Genomic DNA, 25,634 nt, shown 5'->3' on the forward strand with positions numbered 1-25,634 from the left:
GGTTCTGGCATTGGCTGGTAATTTGTAGTCTAAGTGGAGTCACATGTGAACATTTGCTAGCTCAGTCTCGCTATAAATTTGCAGGACCTGGTAAAGGAGGCAAAATGGTTCAGTTGGAAGTGCTGGTGAAAGCAACTCTAGTTGCATGTAAAACCTGTGCTTGTTCCAGGATCTGTGTAAATTTACTGCAAGTACCGGGAAGACTTTGGAATAGCTGTTCTGCTGTAAGCTTTGCTTGCAACCTCCAAAAAAAAAAATAAATAATCATCAAAGTGCCTCTTATAAAGAATGAAAACAGTCATCTCTTCTGAGCCACCAGAAGTGAAACAGTTAAGGAGTTGAAGAGTTCCTCACGTGCTTGTTCGGGGCAATGTCCACTTCCACCCTGCTGGGCCCCAGGCTGGTCTCTGTTGTGATGGTACTTGAAGCAATGAGCCCACCTGGGACAAGGCTGAAGAATGAGATCTGCAGTTTGGTGTGTGGTTGCCTTTGATCCTGCCTAGCAAGTAAGCAAAGAGGAGAGAAAAAAAAGAGAAAGAAAGGAGGGAAAAAAAACCAAACCACACACAACAAACCATCCCTGGCACACTGACTCAGCACCTTTCACACTGTAAGCTTTGGACTGTACACACAGCTTCTGCACCTTACCTATGCCTTGTGTTCCCAGCTAGAAAACACCGTCACATCATTTTTCAGCCTGTCCGCCTGCAGCAAGCTGTTCCATGAGTGCTATCAATGCAAAAGCCAGCTCCAGAGGCAAGGAAGAAGCCTCGGGAATGAGGAGCGAGGCCCTGGGGGAGAGAGGCTTCTTGGGAGATGTCAAGAGGGGACAAGTGATCCTTGTTGCCTACCTGATTGTAACCCTGGAGCTGACCTTCCTCTTCATGCAGATGGGAGTCGTGCCTGTGAGTATGGACTGTCCTGTTCCACAGCACGTCTTGCTGTCGGTGCCAGGCTATGTAGTTTCGCAGCAGTCGGGAGGGAGTTCCTGGCAGGGGAGCAGACAGCACGTGCCTCCCTTGCAGGCGGGCTGTGGCTGTGCCCAGGGCATGCCCAGGCAGAGAACGCTGGTTTATTTGCACTGCAGTAGCACCTAGAGCCCTTTCCTGGTCTGATAGCCCTGGGTGAAGTTGGCATAGTTTGTGTCTTGCTTGCATGGGAGGGTGACCCAACAAGCAGGCAGCAGAAATCAGAGGTTTCAGATCAGAGGTGGGTTTTTTCTGAGGGCATAATAAACCAGCTGTGAGTGGGAATCATTGCTTCTTGCTTACTGGACTCTTTCCTCTGGTTTCATAGAGTCACGGAGTCATTTAGGTTGGAAAAGACCTTTAAGATGAGTCTGACTATCAGCCCAGCACCGCCAAGTACACCACTAAATCGTGTCCCTAAGTGCCACATCTACGTGGCTTTTAAACACCCCCAGGGATGGTGATTCCACGCCCTGGGCAGCCTGTTCCAGTGCTTGACCAGCCTTTCTGTGAAGAATTTTTTCCTAATACCCAACCTCAACCTCCCATAGCAAAACTTGAGGCCCTTTCCTTGGGTCCTGTCACTCATTACCTGACAGAAGACACTGACACCTTGCTACCGCTTCCTTTCAGGCAGCTGTAGAGGGCAAGAAGGTCCCCCCTGAGCCCCCTCCTCTCCAGGCTGAACACCCCCAGCTGCTCCCCATCAGACTGGTGCTCCAGCCCCTTCCCCAGCTCTGTTGCCCTGCTCTGGTAAAGGGTGATTCAGGTTTGTCACCTGGTGCAAAACTGATGTTTCTGGTCACATCTCCCTGACCTTCATTAGTGGATGGCATGGGACAGAGACCTTTGGTCTTTATTAAGCAGCATGTGTCTGACCCGGTGAAGGTTTCATCTGTAGGTTCGGGGAACTGAAGGAAGTGCTTGTTTGAAGCTGCAGTCCTCTCCACACAGACATTAAGTTTTTTATTCAGAAATACAGCATATTTAATTTCCCCTGACCTGCTGGGGTTTTTTCCTCTTTTTTTTTTTTTTTTTTTTTTAGTACTTGGCAAAGAGCCTAGGTTTGGATTCAATGGGGTTTGGCTACCTCCAGACAACTTTTGGTGTCCTCCAGCTTGTGGGAGGTCCTATTTTCGGAAGGTAAGTGAGAACAATTCTCATGACCCTTTACACTGCTGAAAAAGGCCAGGAATTTTTATAGTTTAATAAGAAATCATTTAGTTCTGGTTCGTGGTCCTGTTGAAATGTTTGAAGATTTCATAAATGGGCAAAGGGAAAATAAATACTGTAATTAGAAATAACCACAACATAGACACAGCCTTTATATTAACTTAGCTATGTTTTAATGACAGACGTTTAAGTGTAACAATATACTGGGAACAGGCTTAAACCACCAGAGTCCTCAGAGCCTGGGTCCTAACGGCTTAATCCTGCGAATGTTTTATAGCCATGTGTAACCTTAAAAATGTCTTGTGACTGGGAAACCTAAAAAAGAGGATATTTACTGATGTTAAGTAGAGCTGTCAATGAAAATAACTGAGGATCATGTTATTTTTACAGCTGAATCTCACTGTATCTACATCAGTGTTTAACACAAAGCTAGACTTGCATGAATCTTTAAGAACTGATGCAGCTATAAGCTCATCTATCAAAATAAGAAGAAAGAGTGGAAGAGACTGGGGTTTTCTGCCTCCCTGCCCTGTGGGATGCATGCTCGTGTTCTTAATGAGATGTAAACGCCCCCCCAAAAAATTGAAGTGGTGGGGAACACTTTGCCAAAAAGAAGGAATTTGAAAGAGCAGTGTAAGCCAGAGACAGAAAATGAAAACAAGGCTGAGAAAATCTAGCTTTTCTTCTCAGTCTTGCTACTGATCAGCAAAGTAGTAAATGGATACGGAGCTGGTGTGTGCCTCAGCTTTCCTGCATGGGATTTATCATTCTGGTTGATATAGGTTGGGAGGATCCTCTGGTACATGGTGTGTGAGATCTGATCTTGAAAAGCCCTTGGACACTACAATAATACACATCTTAAAATTAATAACAACATTGAATTCTCCAGTAAAGCTTGGAAGAAAATGCATTCCTAAGAACAGAGATGGTGCAAAGGACCCAGTTTGAATGCTTTTTCTGTTAAAATACAAAACTAGAATAACATTTCTGTTCTGGATCCAGTGCCATCTGAAATCTGGTTTTCCTCTGTGCATTCCATTCACCCATGTCCAGAAGAGATGCTAAAGGGAAGGAAAATGGCAAACCAGGTTCTGTCTGGGTCTGGACTCCCACTTGTGTAGATGGGACTGAAGGTCTATATTGCCAGATTGAAGCCAAAATCTGCGGTGTAGGTTTGAGATAAAAAGGATTTTCCTAGATGCAAGGCTGTTTTGACCTCAGTGTAAAGGTAGATAAAGAGAAAATGGGAAGGAGGGGGATAAAGGAGAGAAAAATGTGTACCTTAGTCAGTTTTCTTTTTTCTTCTTGGTTGATCCTAAACAGCCATGAGAAGATGAAGCAATAAAATTTACTCTTAAACAACAAAACCAAGAAAGCCCTGGACTGTGTAGTGAATTGTGGTCTTTAGGTTACAAACAGATAATATAAACTTCCCCGGCTTTCATGTAAACAGCACGATTTTGACCTGTTCCTCTTTCTCAACCCAAAGCCCTTTAATTACTTGTGCTTAGCTTTGTAGACTAGCCTTGGCACTTCTCGGAGGTGGGTGTGGGGTTGGGGGGTGTGTGTGTTTCTTTTAGTGTAAATGCAACCCATTGCTATGCAAGGTAATGCTCATCTGCTAGCTGTAATATGTGACTTGAATAAAATGAAGGAGGGAGGAACTGAAGTGAAGGGCACAATCTAAGGCCATCTTAGTCCCAGTTGCTCAGAACCTTTTTTGTGGTACTCTTGGACTTTGTCCAACTTAGCTTTGTAAAGTATCTTGGAGTTGAATAAAACCTGAAGCAAAACCTGATCTGTCTGTTAAGAGTTTCTTTCCTCAGACAGAAGCAAATGTGAGTCATTATCTTGAAGTCTTTATTGAACCTACATGGAAGAATATCTATCTATCTATTTAAGTAGTGTTGAATGAAAAATGTTGTTTTTAACATCCTCTGAAAAGGAACTGGAATAACTTCAATTGCCATTGAACCTGAACTAAAAAATTAGCTAGCCTGACTCCCTGGTCTGAACCAACTCTCTTGCGTCACAAAGTAAAATTTGAGGGTGCTGTGTGTTCTGAAGTGAATGTTATTATTGAATGAGTTACTGAGCTGCTGTAACTGCCTGTGGCTGGTCTTCAGTAGCTCTGAGATAAACCACATCTATTCACTGGGGATGCCGGGGAGGAGACTTAACCAAGCACGTATTGTGGTGCTTACGAGGGGTCTGGAAATGGGCTGAGTAGCGGCAGTTGCTGGCATGTTCCCATTACACCAAAGGATCTGTGCCTGTGGTCCCAGGTGGGCAGTTGGTGCTTCAGCACTGGTCCTTGCACTCCTCCTCCAGGCAAGGCTTCCAGTTCTGGTGGAGCTTGCTTTGGGTTGGTTAGTTTGGTTGTTTTTTGGGTTTTTTTCCAAGGCAAATTTTTGTATTGCTGGTAGTCACAATGAAGAGAGAGTGTTCAGTGCTCAGGCCCATTGAGCTGAGCTCCTCTGAATATCTAGTCCTCTTCTGGGAACAGAGCATTTCTGAGAATCTGATCAGCACTTCCTATGGCAGATAAATGAGCAAGATGGCCATGTGACTCCATCCCTCTGGGTGCGTCATGCTTGCAACGAGCTGCACAGTCCCACTTCTGACAGCCTTGTACCATTTCTGTACCAGGTTTGCAGATCAATTTGGCACCCGAGCAGCCTTAATTCTCTCCTGTGCGTCTGGAAGTGCCTTCTTCCTGCTCATGTCCATCTCCACCAGCATCCCCCTCCTCTTCCTCTCCAGGCTGCCAGCAGTGTTCATGCATGGACTACCAGGTAACGTTGGTCAGGGCTGAGTTGTTTCCCAATTGCTCGTATTGACCGATTCCTTTCTTCTTGCTCATGTTGCTGGAAGTCAACAGGCTCAACAGCATGAAGGCAGGCAGGAAGAACATTTGATGGTCATCAGGGATGAAATGGTGAGAACATGAAGCAGCAGGTGTACTGGTTATGGGAAGCAGGGCTAGTGGCCTGTAGTATACCAGGTCAATCCTCCTGTATGATCTTGAGCAAACTGCTTGGACTTCATCCAGACATGGTGATGACCACTTGCTGGCAGCAGTGCTAACCTAAACTTCTTGGCTGCCTTCTTCCATGCAGGATATTTTATAGGAGAGCTTTTCCCCTTCTCCTGGTAAAATGAGCATATTGGTCAAAATGAAACATGAGTACAAAACTATTTTTCGTTGCCCACCAAGCTATTCTACCTTTCCTAGATGTTCCTAATAAAAACCATGAACAGCCTTTAGCTACCAGAAGTCCATGTAACTCGTGTGAGAGGACTGAAATTGATAGAGTGTTAAGCCTCTTCTTGCCACTTGTGAAGTGGTTTGCGTGGTTTGGATGGTTTTGTTTCCTATGGCTGATGGGCTGAGCCAATTCCACTCAGCGGTGCGCACAAGCATTTGCCCTGGGGCTACAAGGACCGTTTTGTGGCAGGCACTGTTTCTTTGGCCTAAAAATTTGCGTGCCTGCTGCTCGGGCCCTGTGTCAAGCTTCTTTCAAGGGATCTTTTTCACTGCAGGTGCTCAGAAGGTTATTATAGACCTGACTACTCCTTCCCAACGTGCTGATGCTCTGGGGAAGCTGGGTCTCTGCTTTGGAATAGGCATCATCGTTGGCTCTGCCCTGGGAGGTGTCCTCTCCACCGAATTCGGGTGAGTGGCATGCTTGTTCGCTGGTTGGCCTTGTCGGGATCATTGAGGGAGCTGCTGAGGGGTATTTTACTTCCCCCCCAGCTTTTGACGGTATCTTACTGCTGGTGGCAGTAGAGGATTATACCAGCACTCAAAATGTGGCTTTTGCTTTTGCAACAGAGAACAACTCCAACTGTTTTTAAGGAGACCTTGTTGAAAATCTCATCTTCCGTCTACTTCAATTGATTTAAAAACAAGCTGAAGTAAGAAATGGAGTGTGTCTCCCTCCTAGTCGTCTTCCCTTTGGAGCCAAGTGTGCTGAAAGGCAGCGCGTGCTGCGCAGCCTGCTTTTAAGAAATAGTGTTGTACAGCTGAGAGTGGAAAAACTCGTGGGGAAACTGGTGTGCTTGGGGGCGCCCAGTACGGAGCAGGGCCTTGGCAAAGGGGAGAGCGAGCTTGGGACAGTGGGGCGAAGGGGGACAAGGTGTGGTGCCGCGGCGGCCGGGTGAAGCGTGTGTGCGGCTGGTCCCGCAGCGCAGCCCTGGGGGCGGCCCGGCAGCTCCCGTGCCCCGTGCGGCCGGGCAGGGGGCAGGGGGCAGGGGGCAGGGGGCAGGCCCCACCGGGGGGAGCGGAGCCCTGCAGGCAGGCAAGTGCGCGGGCTGCGCCTTCCTGGAATATTCCCCAGCGTTTCTCTAGTGGGGATAAAAACCCAAGATACTAAATCCCTTACGAACGGCTGAGCGCTTGTTTTGCCGCTGTTACGGACGCTTGCTCGTGCAGGTCCAGGTCAGCGCAGCACCGGCCCCCCCAGCCCTGCCGAGCGCCGGCCGGGGCAGCGCTGCCCCTGGGGCCACGGGAAAGGCCGCCGCCCGCTGGGTGGCGCTGTCGGCCCGCGCGGCCCCGCCCGGGCGCCCCCTCGGCGGCGCTCTCTCCCCCCGGCCGCTCGGCGGCGCTCTCCAGCCCCCCCCCCCCCCCGCCCCCCTCTCCCCGCCACCCCCGGTCGACCGAGGCAAGCGTCACCGGCGTCCCGGCGCGGGGCGGGAGGTGGGGGCCCTCCGGGACGGCGCGGCGCCCTGTTGCGGGGTGAGGCGAGGCGGAGGCCGCCATCCGGCCGGACCCGAGCACACGGTTCGCTGCCGTACCTCGGCAGGGCCGGGCAGGGCCGCTGCCCCGGGAGTTCCCTTCGTCGCCTGAAACCTGGAAAGGTTTTCCCTAATTATCCTGCGGTCGGTGCCTGCTCTGCATCAACACGGGGCTGGCGAGGGGGATTGCTTTTGTACAGATACGTAAAATTAGATTTGGGGATGTACATAATACTTAGCTAACTCAGGATTTTAAGGTCTTTGTAGAAGTTGATGGTTGAGTGGGGTTTTAATAAGTGTTCTTTTCAATGGGATTCCACGAGTGTATCCCTTCTGCGTGCTGTCTGAAAGTAAAGGTTACCGCGGTTCTCAGCTTAATCGTTGGTTATATGCCCATATTTAAATGTTAGCATCAAGCAGCACTGTTACGTAGCAAAAATCTAATGGCTTTCGCTTTCCAACCAGTGCGGCAGTCGCTGGTTTGCACAGAACCCAGCGCGGGGAGCGCATCCCCGGCCTCGGCCCCAGGCACGGCTGCAGCGCCGCTGGGGGTGTCGGGCTGGTGCTGCCAGCCTCCCCGCCTTGCTGCTTGTTCGGAAAGCCTCTAGCCCTTACATTTTTATGCCTGTAGCACTGAGGAAAGCGAACGTTGCCGGTAGTCACGGGGAAGCGAGGGACGTGCACCTGAAAAGTGCTGTAGCTGTGGCCTTTCCCATGGCTGAGGGTGGTTTCGCCTGCGCCCAGCGGCGGGGCTGGGGCTGGGGCTGCTCCGCCATGCGGCGCGGGCCTGGGGGAAGCCCCGTCTGGTGTTCTCCAGGAGGATCTGTGCCTTCCCCTGGAAGGATGGTAGGAATTCCCGTTAACAAGGGGCAAACTCCAGCGTGCTCCAGGACCCTTCTGACCACCCTGACATGCAAAGGGTTGATTTGATTTTATAAACCGCAGCTCCAGGCTGAGAAGGCCACTCTGGGTGTTTGGTAGCAACCTTTGCTGCAGCCAAACACCACCTTTGCCTTAACACCATGCTTAGCTTTTCTGCCAGATTTCTGTGCAAAGATTAGAGGAGCGATCCACTGAATTTTAGTGTGTTGGCTGATACTGGTGGTGAGCGGGAATTCAGCCCTGCGAGCAGACGAACACAGCTCTGCGCCACAAAGCAGCCCTCGGAGCATCCCTGGCACCTCTGGCTGTGTCTGTGGCACTGACCTGCAGGGAAAGGAGTGGGTGTTGCATTATGGACGCACCTGAGGCTCCTTGGCCCTGTTGCCATATCCCACAGACTGGCTGTGAATCATCTCCCTCTGTTTCCCACATTTATGCAGGAAAGCTCCAGCTGTGCTTGGGGCTGTGTAATTGCTTCCGTTTTTTTCACAGAAGAATGACCCAATCCCCTTCCTTTGAAAATCAGCTTTTCTGCCATGGCATGGCAGAGCAAAGCTGGAGATTTCTGTCTACTCTGTTGTTTGCTGTCCCTCACCACAAAGCTGGCCAGCATTCCCCGTCTGTTACTGACAGAATTGTTCATATGTTTGCAGTGGTTTGTATACAAGAGAGGCGTTAGAAATCAGTCTCAGTTCCTCAGCTGATGTAATTTTGGTGGTATTTCACTGCATTGTGCTTACTATTGATGTACTTGATCTGAAGAGCTGGTCTGTCGCTGTTGTGATTGTTGGAATAATGTTTGTCAACCCTTATTTATTAAGGGAACCCCAGGGAAGTTGAATGGCTTCATCTGATCTGCATAGGATTTTTTGGATATTGAATCCTGACCTCTGCTCCTAAGCTGTAGCCACCAGCTTCAGCCCTTCCTCTTCCTCTCTCTAAACTACTACACTTCCTCACATGTTTTCCAGAACTTTGAATGAACTTATAACAAAGAAATTGTGACTTAGTCAGACCTGGACATGTTTTCATCTGTGGAATATGGCATTGCCTTTTGCAATTAAAGGAGCTGCTTGCCAGCTGGCTTTGTCTTACTGAATTTAATTGCTGGAGACCTTGCTCTCAACATATAGCCCTATACATTCACCTCTGTACAGTGTGTACAGCTGTGAAGAACGTGCTTTCTATGGTCAGGCAAGTTTACACCTCCTAAGGATGAGGTATAAGCCAATCTGTTAACACAAGCAGTTGTAATCTTAACCGTTTGGAAAGTGTTTTCATGTTTGTGTGCTTTTATTATTTTATTTTTTTAATTGGTGTTTTCTGGTCGTTGATCAGTTGGATCAGGATTGTGGATATAAAAAAATACCTAGCTTAAAAATAACTCCTATAATTCAGCTTGAAGTCTCCAGGTTCTTAAGGAGTCTGCAGATTGCATGACAGCTCATCAACGAAAAGTGACTAAGAGAAGGAGCTGTGTTTGTTCACTGCAAATGTTCCCCCCTTCCTGTACACTTACTGCAAAGTTGTTGGGGACCACAGGCTGCAGGTGAGTGTGCACCGCTGGAAATAAGTGATTTGGTATTTGTAGTAGACTTCTGTGGCAGCACAGTGGGTGAAGAGTGAAAGAAAGCTGGATTAGTCTTCAAAAGTGGAAAGATGAGTCTAGGTAGCTAATTACAGAGATTTCATCCTTTCTTCTGGGATTATGATTAATTGCATTTTGCTTTCTTCTTTCTTTCTAACAAGGACATACAGAAGCATTGGTGCATGACCCAAGATTTGTTTGCTTTCTATGGAGGACAGGTTTCTTCATTTTAGTGACTCAGCTGTAGGCTTAAATCTCATGGAGCAATTATTCTTTTGAACTTGGGATTTTCCTGGCCAAACCCCTTTGGTTTCTTGTTTAATATTATTACAGCAGGCTTTGGGGATAGTTTGTTAGGTTTTTGGTTTTTTTCCCTGGCTGTGCTATTATCCTTCTTCCTCAAGGGGAAAAAGAAGGAGCTTGTTTGCCCGGAGTAGGGAATTGCATTTCTTTTCAATAACCCATTTGAACAATGTCCTCTGGCAGGGAATTTCTCATCGCTTTGCATCAGAGTGGAAAAACTGTGGGTGTTGAAGGGGCTGAAGGTTGGGAGCTGGGAAGGCGGATGGGAACATGGCAAGGGTGAGAGGGTTGTGCTCCGTTTCAGGACAAAGCAGGGCATTCTGCTGCTGGGAGTTGCTCTCACTCATTTCCAGTTGAAACTGTGGTATTTCTCTGCCTGCGATGATGTTGATCAGCCAAGCAGCATGGATCAGTGACATTTGTACAGGTGTTGCGTTGCCCTTTGTATTAAGGGACTTCAGAGAGAGGGAGGTGGTTTCTGCTTGCCAGCAAGTCACCCATGAGCTGCAATGTGGTCTGTCACCATCGGTTGAGCTCTGTGGTGCCTTGGGGGGGATGGGGAGGGAATAGCAAGTGGGCTGTTTGTCAGAGAGCTGATGGTTTGGAAAGGCACAGAGGACTCAGTTGTGGCCTTCTGTGAAAAAGGATCCAGAGATTCTTTTTCTTGTTTACTCTGCATGACAACAATCTTAGTTTTGGAAGCCATGGTCCCAAAGATTGTAAGGTCCATGTTAATTGGGTCTGAATAGAGGATCATGCATATCATCCCTCCACAACTTGTTGTTCAGAGTTCAGGTCTAGGGCGCTTTACTCTCAGCACCAGAGCTTTCTAGTTCTGATGACTTGTTTAACCTATTCTTGAACCCGAGAAATGCCTCAGTGAACTTTTGGTGGAGTTCACCTAATCTTAGACATCTACAGTGGAGACAGCTACACCTAAATTTGCTGTGCAGACTCTGTGTGGCTGACGGAGAGGCACCAGCACTCCTACAGCACCAGTTACCTCGTTGTGGAGCAGGCCTGAAACAGCTCGGGGAACAGTCAGCTTCACAGGCTTTCTGCCTGCTTAACACTTGAGTCCCACAACACTAGGTCTGACCATCAGCATGTTGTGCCTGCGGTCACAGTCCTGGAGTCTGATGCTGGAATGTGAACATACTAGAAGTCACCAGGATGCAGGTCCTAAGCAGTTTTCCTGTCTGTGCTGCTTTCATCCAGCAGACAGGTTGTCAGTAAGCTCATCCCCAGCCCTTCCTTCCTGCAAACCTCTACCTCAGCTCCCACTTCTAGGCCACCATTTTTAGGTTTGGGTCCACTGGCTTCCTCATATTTACCCATTAGAAAATCATGCTGACACGGCAAAGGTGCCCTCATTCCACCTTTGCAGACCTTCAGGAAACCTGATGCTTCCATGCTCTCCCTACAACCCCTGGTCTAAAATTCAGTGGAGGGAGACATGGTGATGGGGCGGAGAGGTCCTTTTTGGTCCTTTGCCCATGGGTGGGGCCCTTTCCCAAGGGAGGAGGAGTGGGGTTTGGGGGGCAGGAGCCAGCAGCTCATGGGAGGGAGAGCCCATACCCTTGAGGGCGGTCACAGGGCATGGGGTATGGCTCTGCTTGCGTCGAGCTAAAGGGGTGCTGGCTGGCAGCCTCTTCCTCAGCCTTGTGAGGAGCTCCCTGTCTTCCGTCAGACCCTCATTCCCAGTTAGCCTTCTGCAGGGGTTTGGTGGGAAGGAGCGTGTCTGTGCCAGCTCACAGGGGATGTCCACCTGCCCCTTCTCCTCACAGCACCCTCCTTCCTCCTGGGCATCCCTGCCCTTTTGGGTTAGCTGCTTCATCTTCCCAGGGAAACTATGATGAAAAGGCATTAAAAAAACCAAACACAACTATTCCAAACTTCCTTGTGTGGCTGGTTGGTGTTGCTTAGAGAGCTGAGGGTTGGGGTCTGCTGGGAACTGACTTGCACCAGAGCCATGGGAAGGGGGACTCCTGGCGTGGTCTGCCTGGTGTCCCTCCGAGGGCTGACCCCAGCAGACAGACAGACAGACGGGAAATAAGGGGGTGGGTGGGGGAATATCTGTGGGGGAGCTAAGGAAACTTCCTTGCTGCCTTCTGCAGCTTTCATCGTGCCTTGTGCTGAGGGAAGCTGCCCTGCCTCACTGCCCCATGCCTGGAGTCAGAAAGTGAGGGGGCGGTGGGTGAGCGAAACCCTGCTTTGTGCGCGTGGTGGCTAGATAGCGATCAAAAGCGCGTGTGCTTCTGAAGTTAACTCTGCTGAACAATTATGGATGTTTGAATGCCGCTCCCCTCGGCTGATGCTTTGAAAGCACTGGGTTTCTCTGTGGTGTGGTGCCCTGCCTGGCTGGTTGGTAGCTGTGTCCCTGCAAGGTTGCATTGAGGTGGTGGCTGATTTTTCTTAAGCCTAGCTTAACAGCCCCAAGTAATAAGTGTAAAAAATGGAAAGAAAAAAAGCCCCAAACCTTCAAAACTGGAATTTTATGGAAAGGCACAAGGTGTTTTGGGTCTGGCCTCACTAGCAGAGGCAGTGTCATAAAGCTGAACATGGTCCTCACTGTGCAGCTTGCACAATAAGGCAGTGTCTGCTCATGACTCACTGGAGCTTCATCTGCTTTTCCCACTCCTGGAATATTTCACGACCGAGCAGCAAATCCAGGAGTATCACTGGGGATTGACATCCAGGGAAATACTGTTTTCTTTGTTAACAGAAAATAGAAAGCACAGAATAGGCTGTGGTTAAGTCCCTGTATTGGGATTTGGGACTTGGCTCTGCTGCAATTTTCCTGTGACGCGAGTAGGTTGTCCCATCCCTCTGCACTGGTTTTCTTTATGCATAATTGGGGCAATGAGATGGTTTTTCCCCCTCTTTCAGTACATTTACAATATTGCTATTTAGATTAATCAGCCTTTGGGATGCAGACTCTTTCTGTCATGAGGTGTGCTCATGCAAATACATACTGCTGTGGGGGAATGCATGCAGTTTTTCCTGGATGTGTCCTCTTTTTCATCCCCTGGTGTCCTGTGCAGGCAGGCTTTTTGTGAGCCCAGCTACCAGCCCATTTTGGGGGCTTGTTTCCGTTTTTTTTTTTAACAGTTAATCAAAAGCAAGTGCCAGCTTTTTGCTGTTTCAGAAAAGCAGCAGAAAAAACCGAGCTCAGCCAGCCACAGAACACAGTGGCGGGGAGTCCCAGAGACTGGGGGCTGAAGCGCAGGGGCAGAGCTGAACCCGGCGAGAGCCCGCAGAGGGACCTGGAGGGCAACGCAGGGTGGCACAACCTTCCTCCGTTTGTGCCTGCACATGTTTGTATGGACAGCTCTGTCTGTTACAGCTGCTAATCCTTTAGATTCTAAGGGTCATGCTTACCTTTCATTCTGATCTGCTTCGGTGAATGCACCCAGCCTTGTGGTGAGACTGGGGCAGGAAGGATGTGCTTGTGTGGGAAGGACTATCAGACAAGGGAGGGAAGGTCGGGATGAACGGAAATGTGTGGATTTGGCATGGGAAGAGTGGACTGGGAGGAGTTAGGTCTCGAGGAGCTGAGGGGTGAAGCTCTGCAGGAGAAAGGCTTAGTGTTTTCAGACGTATTGGGTCATCTGCAGCAGTAAGATTGGAGCATCAAGGGGCTTGGGCTGGAAGGAAGTAGTATTTCCAATATGGACCTTCATTTGCCACGGGGGAAGAAACGGGACAGCACATCCACTGCTGCTGCTCTCTCCCATTTTCCTCCTGCCTGAAGTATGGCATCTGTAAAGGATGGGTGCAAAAGCAGCCTTTTTGGAGGAATTTCGGATGGGGTATGAAACCCTTCCCAGTGCTTCTCTTGGCCATCACTGCCAGATTGATGGGACGAGCAGGAGTCTGCCAGGTGGATGGGGGGGTGCAACACCTCATTGTCACGGGGTGCCAGTTCGCCGTGGCCCTGGGTGAAGGCCAGGCTGCTTGGATGGGGTGCTCAGAGGGGAATAAAAAAGGTGTGAACTTTGCATGACCTACACCAGCTTCCGTGGCCCTACCCCGGGTTTTCATTTCCTTACAGTCCCTTTATGAAACTGCTTATACCCTGCTCACAGCCACTCTACCAGCTGGCAAGAGCCAAAGATATGTGAAGCATTCAGGCACTGAAAGCAGCCAGAGGGCAAAGGACTTCCTGAACGGTCATCTCCAGGCTAAACCCAGTACGTGCTGGGGATTGTCTCTTTAACCTGACAAAATCATGGGTTATCACAGCCAAGGGAGAAGGTATTCCAGCACCAGGAATGTTCTCTGTCACATTTAGATTGCAAGCTCCCGACCACTCGGGCAGAGCCTTGTGCTGTGCCAAGTGGTGCAGCGAACGCCCTTAAACACCACTGGCAAGCAGAGATGCTGATCCAAGAGGAGGGCAATGCTCAGGGAGTGATCTGAGAGGCCAGACACCACGGTGAGGGTCTGTCAGTGCAGAGGGCATAGCACTGTGTGCTGAGCCAGCAGTGGGTCGGTGCCATGGCACATACATGCAGAGGCACTCCCAGTTTTCCCAGCCAGTGTTTGCAGGTGGCAGGACAAAACATGCCCTTTATGGTTGTATTGCATTTTGGGGGATATGGAGCAGCAGCTTTGGAGGAGCAGCATGTCTTGTAACTTAACAGTTGCCTGGGAGGTGGCTTGGATGGCCTGGGAGAGACACAGACCCTATATGTTAATTAGAATAATTCGCTTTGCTTTACAAAGATGTAAGAGGCTCAGCTCTGCTCTCCAACTGCGCTCTAAAGCAGAAGTGCAGTGATCAGGCTTTCTAGAAACGACTGTGCTTTTCTTTCAGTCTCCCACTTGGGGATGGCTAACATGGATTTTCAGAGGATAGGAATTTAGCACTTCCGGAAATCTGGTCCTTTTAAGGTAGTACAGGATCTGAAAACTTTGAATATTTTTGAGCATCTGAGGTTTTCTTGTTTATTTGTTATTACAGATATTGTTGCTTCGATTTTAATTTATTTTTCTTGGTGGAGAGGGGATTATACCTCTAATCCTTTGTGGTCTGTATGCAGCATTAACTCTCAGTCTCACTAAATGTTCCTTTATACTGTGATATTCCAGGCTGAAACTTTTGGACTAATTACTTCTTTACAAAGCTTCACTGTGAATCCTTTTGAAATCTGCACCATCTTTGTTTTTATGGGATTTTGTTCGTTTCTCTTTTACCCCAGGGTATGTGATCTGAAACATGTTGAAGTGTTTCCTATGCGTTTGGTTTTAAATCAAGCTCTGGTTAAAGAAATTTGGAGAGGAAGGCAGGAAACCTCCAAAAACCTAAAAGATTTCTGCAGGATATTTCTTTAAAAAACCCCAAGTAATTAGAAATCCCCTTGGAAAAGCCATCTGGGGAGCATCTGAGCAATGCTTACAGAAGGCCAGAGTCTTAATGCTGTTCTCAGACTTTAAAAAAAGGAGGGTTGAAAGACAGTAATGGTTGTTAAAGCTGAGGATGCCTATGCATCAAATGTTTAAGCATGCTTCCTGCAGAAGCTTAGAAAGGCTCTTTCCTGATATGAAGCTGTATAACATATTCTCTGTGTTGTGTGTGATGGATTTCTTTCCCCCCTCTTTCTGACTGTCCAGACACAGTTGGATAGGAGACAGATGATGGATCGATTCTTCTGGCTGATATTTTCCGCTGTAGTCCTGGATGTTTTTTCTAGTCTTTCAGGAACTACTTTTCATGGCAGAAAGAGACCTACTTCTAGAGGGACTTACTGATGTGTAGAAGAGAAATTTTGAAATAATTTGTTGAAGAACTCCTTTAAGGTAACCAGAGGAGCCTGTGGTTGGTGACACCAGGCTCATGCCTCGCACTACACCCACACGTGTTCTCATTGCATGTGATTACACGGCCTGGGATGTGTAATTGCCCGATTGTAATCTGTCCACCCTACCAAAAGTTGCATCATTTTGATTTGCTCGGGTGCTGTGTGGCAAGCACTTTTCAGACAGAGTCTCTTGGCCTTTGAAGGATTCATAAAGTTTTTCCTGTGCTTTTGTGTAAAGCCTGGTTATTGTTTTTCTTAATTGTTTTTATTTCTTGGGGATGGAGGTTCAGCTGTGGCAGGGATGAATTTGCAATAGCTAGAAAAGTGTATCTGTGGCACAAAGCTGCTCTGAATAGTAGTGGAGCTAAATTGTTTGAAAGGTTTCCAAAACACAAACATTGCCTTGACTATTACAGCATCCAGTGTGAACAAATCCAATTTTCTCCTCTCCAGCTGTGCCAATTCATCTCACTATGTGCTGGTGAGAGGCTGGGTGCCCACCAGGAGAGGGAAAGCAATCAAGAGCCACGTGCATTAGTCACCTACCTCATCCTAACAGGGCTCAAGGTCAGATGATGCAAAAATGACTGCCAAATACCTACCAAGAATAATCCAGCTACGAGATAAATCACCGCCTATCTGTAGGTCTGCCCGGAGAGGGGGACGCGGCAGCAAGCTTGGCGCAGGGCAGTGGCAGCACCTGGAGAGGAGGAAAGCACAGGAATGCAAATGGCATGCTGTAACGGGGCAATGAAGCCATCCGATGGCACACCCGGGCACTCATACTGTGGATGAGGATCTATTTCTGGACTTTGGAAATGAGCCATCTAAAAGTAAATGTTTAGTCAGCCTTGCAAGCTGTCTGAAATGCATGACTTGCCTGTGACAGGGTGGTTTTATGGGGATGGGCCTGACCTTTCTTTGCCAAATGTGATTCTGCTATGAAGAAAATCTACATTCAAAAGAGATAGTAAGGTGTGGGTGAAGTTTAGATTTCTGTCCCAGAGAACTAAGCTGTAAGGGAGAAAGGCAAGCCTGCCACTTCTGCAAGGGACTCAAAAAGGGCATGGAGGGCTTTTTGCGCCATGTAGCTTGTGCCATTCAAAACAAGCCCTGACTGTGGCTTTGGCACAAAACTGAGGGTCGCTGTCAGTAGTTGCCTTGCCGGTGTGAGTGGAGCCACTTGCCTTTGAGTTGGGGCAGGTTTCTTGCTTTGGCCAGGAGCTGTGGCTGTAGCCTGCAAGGGCAGTGAGAAGGCAGTGCAGTGAGAAGCAGGGCTTGGTCACAGTGCTGGGCATGCTGTGGTCACTGGAGCAAATGGGGTTGCGCCATCAGGCACTGAAGGGGCATCTCCACCTTGTGTCAGTGAGCCAGGGGCATGCTGCCAAGGAGCAACAGCAAGCTTCTAAGTGGGGCAGGGTGGGCCCACGGTGGTGTGGGGCAAGAGGACAGAGGGCACCAGCAGCCGAGCGTGATGTCTTGGCCATAGCCCAGCTGAGAGTAGAAAGCCAGATGTCCAGGCTTTAGATGTTGGAGACCTGCAGTCCAGACTGTGATGGGTCTGGGTTTTAGTTCGTTTGGGAGAGGAGCAAGTTACAAAATGTGGATCTGGGTTCAGGTTACAATTCTGCTCCCCAGGGCTGTTCCAGGTGTTCAAATATGAACTTTTGGCCCAGGCCCATCTCTAATTAGGCATATTCTTTAAAAGTATTTTCCTTCCTCAGCTCCCGTGCTCTTGGCTTGTCTCCACTAGCCCTCTTTGCTGTGCTAGAGCAGTTTGCTGGGTATATTAATTGAACTGTTTACACACCTGGTTTCCTGCAAGAATAGACACCTAGCTCCTTCTTTTGAAAAGTCTAGCCCAGAGGCTGTAAACAGGATTTGTGCTATGTCTGGAAAAGCTGAACTGCTGCTTATCTGCACTCCCTTGGGCTGTGGGAGCAGCAGCAGCTGCAGACATGGGTCAGTTGAGCATGGAAACCAGCTTGTACACTCTTCCCACCAGTTCTGTCCTCCCACCCAGCTCAGTTCCTCCAGCAGCTGAGGAGCCAACTTTTTCGCAGGGTTATTCCCTTTTATTGTGATGGTGACAGGAGGGGCCCCACCTGGCATTTGGGTCAGCTCAGACGCATATTTTGACTTCTGTATAAAAGCTTGGGGGGTCATCCTGGAGTTAAGTCCTGTGCAGGACTGCTGATGGGACCTTTCCTCTCTTTGTGGCTTCACCTTCCAAGGTTAGTTTCTGACCGAGCTCCCCAAAAGCAGTGGTGAGTTTATCACCCCTTTACTTTTCTAGTGGTGGCTGAGGGGCATCTTTCATAAGCTGCTGCGCGGCTCAAAGAATGGTTGTGGAAAGAAAAGGTTGGTAAGGCTCATGTGGTGTAGATCAGATGGAATGGTCTGTCATGGTCTCTTTGGGTTTAAAATGTGTAAGCATAAGCAAGTGCCATTGTGCAACTTCGATTTCAAGGTGTAAGAGGGGGAGAAAGGCAGCACAAATTACTCGGCTGATGCTGTCAAGGATTTCTGCTTCTGAGTCATGTAGTATTGGAAATCCCCATAGAGCTTCCTCAGATGTTAGAACAGACCTTCAGATTCTGGTGAGGAGTCCCCCTTCACACCAGTGTGCACTCTGTACTGCCTTAAAAATAGGATGAATTTGTGGACATGCTGTCAGGTTCCGAATCCCACTTTGCAGCTGTCGTTTTACTGGGCGACGCTGATTTTTACTTTGCTGCTTCATTTCCTTGTCAGAACATTACTTGAAGTGCATGTGGAAGACACCAGCTAACCTCTGTGTAAGACCATGAGTTGGGGTGATTGCTGTACTCTGCTGTTCGTGGTCCACAGGCTATGGAGTGTGAAGCTGATGTGCTGGGCCTTGGCATCTTTAACTTCCTGGAAGTTCCAAAGCACTGTTGGTGAAGGCCCCTGGAGGAGTCCCCTGAAGGCAGGCCCTTGGGAAGGGCGTGCAGATGCCTGGGCTGGGAATAGCGAACAGGAAATACCTTGGGGCAAAATTTGCTAGCCAAATTCCAATTCAGCTAGGAATGGGAAGTACTGCTGTTCCCAAAGCACTGGACTGGAATTACTCCAACAAGTCCCCAAAAGGGACACAAAGTCATCCAGTGGGGAATGAAAGAAGGCATGTTATTAGCTTTTGGGTGCTCGTGCCATGGGGAAGCTCCAGCTACTTTTGACTGGGACCAGCACAGCTCCTAATCACCCAGCAAGCAGTGACTTAGTCATTGAACTTTATGTTGGCATTGATTCCTGCTTGGCTGCCAAGTGTTGGTTATATGCCTTAAGTGTTACGAGCTGTAAGGGCAGGGAAATATCAGCTCTGGAAAGAAGCCTGGAAGGATGAAGGTGGCAGGTACTTTCATCCAGACTTGCATCAGAACCCTTTGCAGAGGAAAAGGTATCACCCTGCTTACCATTTACTCCTGCGTAATCGTGTCCCTCTGCCAAAAAGAGAAATCAGGGACTTTTGCTAGAAACCAGTGGCTAGCTGGATCCAGTGTGAAACGGCATGACAGTTCATGCTGTGCTCTGTGCTCCTGCTAATGGTATCAAATCAAGCAGGAAATTATTTTTGGAGCAGTGAAGCATGTTGAAACCCAGAAGAAAGCAGCTGTTTGCGTAACCAGAGCTGTGGGAGAGCTGCCTCCCTTGTTGCCAAGCTCTTGACTTGACTTCCTATACTGGTGAGAAACGGTTTCCCCGCTCCTGGCGGCATGAGCAAATCCCCTCAGGCTTGTGAGGCTGGGCTTTGTCCAGCATCCGTCATTCCTGTAGCGCCTGCTTCACCGTTCTGAAAGTCCCCAGACACTTTTCTGTGGGGATCTGAACTACCCAATTCTGACTTCTTAGGTCGCTGCTCAGCCCTTTCCTTAAAAACAAATGACCTGCAAAATAAAGGGTTTTGTCCAGAGTTTCAAATACGTTTCAGTTAACTCTCAGCAGAGGTCCACATCTGGCAAATGGCCCATGCTAGAAGTGAAACATTAGTTCTGCCTCAGTCTGATCATCTACACCGTGTTTTCACACCCTGGCTGGGTTTCCAGCACCAGTTCGGTGCCCTGGCAGCACCTGCAGAGCTTGAGCTTGCCTTCGCAAGGATGCATCCTGGCATGCAGCTCCTCTGGCTGCACTTCAGCAGCTCCTTTTCAATTTGGATCTTTCAGCAACTCCCAAGTGTCTTAACAGGGGCTTAATTATTTTAATTTTTTTGCGGGGGCGCTTGGCATGTTGCTGCTTTTTCACTCTCTGGCAATAGCATTTCTGCCTTTTCGTTCTGCTGTGTCACTGCAAGCTGGTGTCCAGGCACTGGCCTTGCCTCTCAGAGGTGGCTCCAGCTGTACGTTGATGGATCTCCTACGCAAACAGATTTGTCACCCTGGGCTCTGCTTGGCTTTTATACCTTCACACCAGAGCAGAAATAAATAAATCCCTCTGGTCCTACAGTGAAAGGCTGTACCCTGTAAAATAGCATCGTTAACGTGGGTCATAGGATTGCATTAGCCAGAAAGAATGAGAGAAAGACACAGCTGTGAAGATGGCCATTGACCTGGTGCAGATGGGGCTTAAATTCCTGCCCCCAAAATGCGGTGCTTCTGCACAGAGGGGAAGGACTGAGCCAGTACGGAGAGGTTTAGAAAGCCGCCATGGGGGTATAAAGCTTTTTTTGTTTGTGGACTTATTATGTCATCCCTCAGTCATGCAAATGTCGCCTCAGAAGAAAGACTTTTTCACATTACTGCCTTGTTCTGGAAAAGTCCCTCCCTGATTATTCATGACCGCTGACTCCTTCAACCATGTGCTCCTTTCTTAAGGCCTGTAGGGTGGAAAGAAATTCCCTGATGCAGTGAAAGGCAGGAAAAGATCCAGCACACCCAAACCGAGGCAGTCTGAAGTATTTCAGAGGCAGCTTTCCAGTTTGGTAACTAAGTTCTCATGCGCCCAGTTATGGTTAGGAAAGGTGCGTGTCCTGCACCGGGCTGAAGTCTGTTACCGTTATAGAATGCACGTTGGCAACGGGACCTCAGAGCTGGGTGACGAGCAGGGTGATTTCCATAGTTTATAAAAGTCTTGGTGAAAATAGATTAAAATTTTAATGTCAATAAAAGCTGTTCTTTCACTTTGTAGTAATCTTTCAATGTTAGTGCCTGATGGTTTCTGGGTGGTTTGGTAATAGATGAGGAGGCCTTTTATTTGTGCCTGTCCCATCTATGTCTAGGATTGCAGCTGTCAAATATTCCAGTTGAGTGCTGTTTAGCGTGTCATGTTTCTAGTTGCAAATGCAATTATTTTCCCCTTACCACTTAATTGCTCCCTGTGGCATCGTAATGCCCTGTGCCTTCGGTTTTGCTTCTTTTGGTTTGGGAGTGAGACAGGATGGGGTGGGTGTGCCTTCGGAGATCTCCCAGGTCCATCCCCAGCATACTCCCTGCCCTGCCCTTCAGCTCCGTTTCTTCTCTTTGTCCTGCTAAGCTGACCCTCTGTTGGCCTGTGTTGTTTGTGCCCAAATGAGGGGGTTAAAGAAAAGCGGTGGGAACTCCCCCTGTTTGGTGGCTGCTCCAAAGTCATCCCGTGGTCTACACTGCTTCAGCCCAAATTTCTTGGGACCTAAACTGAGGCATTTATTAAGTTGTACCTCAAAAGGGAGTAGCATTTCCTGGAAATAAAATACTATCCATCCCATAAAATGAAGTTAGTATGAGCCTTAGAGGCTAATATTCCTGCAATGCAAAGGAAGGAAGCAGCTGCAGAGTCTGAGGAGCAAGATACTAAATTAATCTGTTTGAAACCACTAAGGTAAGTCCTATTTCCTAAAATGAATGACATAGTTATGTCTGAAGCGCTGCCTCTCTATTTCTCTGCTGATATTTTACCGAAGGGTAGCTGTAGGGAAGGGTTTAATTTCTTTTGTCACCTTATCTCTGGGAACCGCTTCAATTCCGTTTCAGTGACGTTCCTGCAAAGCATAAGATTAAAAAGGGGTTTATTGTCTGTTTGAACTGCCTTTTGCTCTGAGGAATGAGGATATAATTGTAATGTAGGAAGGACAAACTGAACATGTTCAGGCTTGTCCTGCCTGATCTTTCCGCGCTCCATTTTTTTTATTGCCCCCCCCCCCCCCCCCCGCCTCCTTGCAGCTAGTGCTCATGGTTGGGATTTTCCAACCGATAAAGTCTTGGCTAGCCTAGGGCCTAATATGCTTTTAGCTAAACGAGCTCTCTAGATGGCTGGATGCGCAGTTTCTTTTGATGCCAGCCAAGACCGGGGTTCACCACTTTATTTGCGTTCGCTACCAGAGCATCAATCTCACTGTTCGTGTCTGCAGGATGAGTGCAGACAGAGTCTCAGGCAGATGGCTTTCATATTCCCCCTGGGATAATTTTTTCCATATGTTTAGTGATCTTTCAGTACTCTCTTCTCTCAGTCATATTTGGATTTTATGAGAAATAGGTCTGTGAAAGAAATTAAAGGCAAATATTAGCTGGACTTAAAGCAGCCCCCCCAAAAAAAAGTCGCTAAAGCCTTCAAATCCCATGGTGCTTTGCTTTTAGGGTATTTCATTATTAGTGTAGTTGAAATACAGGGTTTGTTGGCTATATTTTTAGAAACAGTAAATTGTGCTCAGTTTATATCATTTAGTAAAAAAATTGCTTTTGTCTGGGGCCAGTTTAACTACTAGCTTTGATCCGAAACAGGGATTAAAGATAAAGATGTTGATACTGAACTCGTAGTGTCTTTTCCTCAGCTGCTGCTATCTGATAACTTATTAAAGAGCAATGAATTTCAAGTCCTTTTCTGCTGCTAGTCCATATCTCTGCTCTGTGACTGGGCTCTTTGTACTAGGTGCTGCCATTTTGGTGGGGATTGGCAGCCATCGTATCTATACAGCTGATGTTGGGCCTGATCTTGTAAACCATTTTCAGCTCTTACTGACTTTGCATCTTTTCCATGATGCCCCTGGTTGATCTTTTCCAATGCCTTTTCCATGATGCCCCTGGCGCAGCTGGGATTGCAGCATTTCTCACTAATTCCTCAGGATCTGCATGGCTTGTTTTACTTTGACCGTGTGGTTTTTGCTCAGTCCTTCCTCAGACAAGTTTCCACTGACTCAAATTTGTGTTTTAATTGAGTCACGGCTCCAGGATGTGCGCCTGGGGTGAAGCCTGTTTCTAGGGCAGCTGGTTCCATGGAGTTGGGCCAGCCGACACCAGCATGTGATGGCAAGGCTCCTTGGGAGGAATTCTTGAAACAGTAATAGTGATGTCACACACTTCCAAAATCTACATATGTGTGCTTCTCCCATCAGTGGTGCTGTCATACGCAGTGCTGGTGTGGCGTTGTCAGGGTGCTGCAAGATGCAGTGCACTCTGGGTTCCTGTTGCATCCGTGTTGTGGCTGGGGCAGCAGAATAGGCTTTTGGAGTATCCAGGGAAAAGAAAGGAGAGGAAAAGTGTAGTCCACTGATCTGAGTACTGAACTTGAGAGAGACTTGATTTTTAAGGCTTTTTTTTCCACCATGATCTTTATGGCACCTTACTGGGGCACTTAGGTTTCCTGTGTTTTATTTCCCTGTGAGCACATACGGGGTGTTTGCACCACCGTCACCCACAGGGATGTTATGAAGACAAATTGTGAGATTTACAGTGTGAGTCTTTCAGCTGCTACTGCGTTAGGTCTGTCTCAGTATGTAAGAAAGGAAAACCCATATAGCCCTGGTGCTGTACAGATGTACGTCCAACAGGCTTGACAGCACTGAAGTCCATGTTTTCATGGGTTTGCCCTGCTGAAAGTAAGATAGAGGTGAAATGAAAAAACACAATTATTTTTCATTGTTTACTGAAAAAAGAAAAAACAACCACCCGCTAGTCACTTCAAAAGGTCAATAATTTCCTTGTCAACCAGTTTGTCTGTTTATGTGGACCTCTTTGTGCACCGAAAACAGCCAGCTTCTGCAACGCTCCTGGATATCACAAGCACCAGTCTAAGGTCATTGTTGTTACCCACCACTAAAGAACATGGCCCATTCCTGCCTTGAGTTACCTGGTTGTAGCATCTAAAATACGGGTGTTCCCTAAGATGTCCTGCCAAAGAAGTGTGTGGCCTCTGGCTCTTGCAACACCAGATGGCTTGAAATGTAAATCTTCTAGGTACAGCAAACCCCAAGTGTGCAGCGGGCCAGTGGCTTTGCTCACTGGAGCTACAGAAATGTAGAGTCAGAGGCTTCCAGACTCCTCTGCAGACAGTTGGTGCCTTACACACTGCTAATCCCTCCTTGGTTTTAGCTGCTAATTTGCAATAAAATGCAACTGAAAATACAGTAAACACTCTGCTCACCGTTTTCCATACAAGTCTGTCAGGTAGCTTGCAGTTGCTGTCATTTGGTGGTGAATGGAGCAGGCTTCTGCCCTAAGTGTGCAGCTGGGTGGAGAAGCTGCCCATGAGGCTGCCTAAGATGTGGTTCCCACCGAGCACTCCTGTAAATACCAATTCAGCATAATGCAGCTGATACTAACTGGCATCCCTGTGGGTGGTCTCAGTGGTGGGGCCAAGATGAAACATGGTGCAAAGGATGAATGAAGCTCTTTCTCTCCCTGAGGGGATTGCCTCCAACTGAGAGCAAAGGTGTGTTAGGCAGAGCTCAAAATGCAACCGCTGTGCCAGGTCTGCAAGGAAAGGGTGTTCTCATTCAGGGCTTTGGCAATGCTGGAATCCACTGAAATATGCAAGATGCTAAAAAGACCTGCAACTACATTTGACTGGTATGAAGTACCTTAAAATCTGTTTTCAATCGATTGTTGCAAAAAATGCAAGCAACTTCTATTAATATTAGCTGTGCTTTTTAACCCAAATACATTATTTTCTACTATGCTAAACAAATCAGTTGAAAATACATCATTCAGTGCTATGTTTCTTAGCCATTCCTTGGCTAGTGCTTGTCCTACAACCTTGTGTAGAGGAGAAAACTACTACAATTTGCAAATATGAAACACAAAACCTCCTTTCTGAATATATTTAACATGCAGAAATCATTGTCATTACAGGGTGAGGGAAACAAAATACTTAATTGGAATCGGGGGAGTTCAGTAAATATAGTAACAGTGAGACCACTCCTGGTTTGAGCGTATGAAAGCCTGCCCAAGCAAGCAAACCATGCACCTTTAATTAATGGTTTCGCCCATTGTTGAAAGTCAGTGACTCACTCTTCTCATGCAGATGCCTCCTTCTGGGGTCAAACTCTTCACAAAATCAAATCAGCTGCACCACAGCCCTCAGGCTCTGTCTTTGCTGGAGAAAGGGTTGTTTTCAAGGGGCCTGTCGTGCAACCAGAGAAGCTGGAGTGGGATGGTGGAGAGTCTTCCACCTGACATGTGAAATGTTTTATTTGTGACTTTTGGGTATTAGCGTTCCAACATCGCTTCCCCTACAAAATTAGCCCTAACGTGTCCTATTTCATTGAAAGGTCTAACTTGACAAAAAGCACTGGAGCCCGTGATGCTGCACAGCAAGGTTTTTTGCACCTTGAGGTAGGAGGTGTTGGCTGCCACTACTTGTTCCAAGGCAAGATTGATCTGTACTGTACCTCTGGTAGGATGCTGCATTTACAGTTACTTACCTCAAGGTAAAGTAACTTGTTTTGCCAGGGAATTACATAGCTTAAAAATGTCATTCATGTGAATGCGGTCCTGGTAAGAAATGAAATTTAAGTGTCAGACTTGGCTAGTCAATGACTTCTTTATTTACCTTGTTAGTCTTTGGGTGTGGAAGGATCCCTTCCTTTTGCGTGACACAAGGATTACTCTCTTGGATCATCACGGTAGCCTTGCCAGTGCCCTGCTTGCAAAAGGGACTGGCAGAGGAAGAAGCTTGAGTCCTTTGGTGGGCCAGTGCTGGCACACCTCTAAGCGCTGGCAAGATACAGTTGTCGCCAGCATCATACTGTCTCTCCACAGTCCCGTTGTCTGCTTGCCTGTGCCAGAGTGACGAGAAGACATGCTCACTGAGGAGAGCCAGAGCATCGGGCATCTGTGTCTGTTTTTCGAAGGTGGGTGATGTCCTTTTGGAAGTAGCAGTAGTTGCCTGTCGCCTTAGAGCCAGCAAAGGCAGTGGTCCTGGCTCACCAGAGCTCTCTTCGTGCTTTCTTTCCCAGTCAAATCCTAC

The 25,634-nt window shown here is 48.0% G+C and overlaps 1 protein-coding gene across 2 annotated transcripts in view; it reads left to right on the top strand.

Annotated features, from left to right (window-relative positions):
* Window positions 1–365: 365 nt before the first annotated feature.
* Window positions 366–25,634, top strand: part of SLC22A18 (solute carrier family 22 member 18) — a 59,766-nt gene continuing 34,497 nt past the window's right edge. Inside the window, exons 1-4 of one of the 2 annotated variants that reach the window (XM_056354575.1) lie at window positions 366–905; window positions 2,014–2,111; window positions 4,791–4,936; window positions 5,685–5,817. In XM_056354575.1, coding sequence (XP_056210550.1) covers window positions 723–905; window positions 2,014–2,111; window positions 4,791–4,936; window positions 5,685–5,817 — 560 coding nt within the window. In that variant the 5' untranslated portion in view covers window positions 366–722. The remainder of the gene's footprint in view (window positions 906–2,013; window positions 2,112–4,790; window positions 4,937–5,684; window positions 5,818–25,634) is intronic. The other variant, XM_056354574.1, reaches the window with a different exon arrangement.

The sequence above is a fragment of the Falco biarmicus genome, chromosome 10, assembly GCF_023638135.1.
Source record: "Falco biarmicus isolate bFalBia1 chromosome 10, bFalBia1.pri, whole genome shotgun sequence".
Lineage (NCBI taxonomy): Eukaryota > Metazoa > Chordata > Aves > Falconiformes > Falconidae > Falco > Falco biarmicus.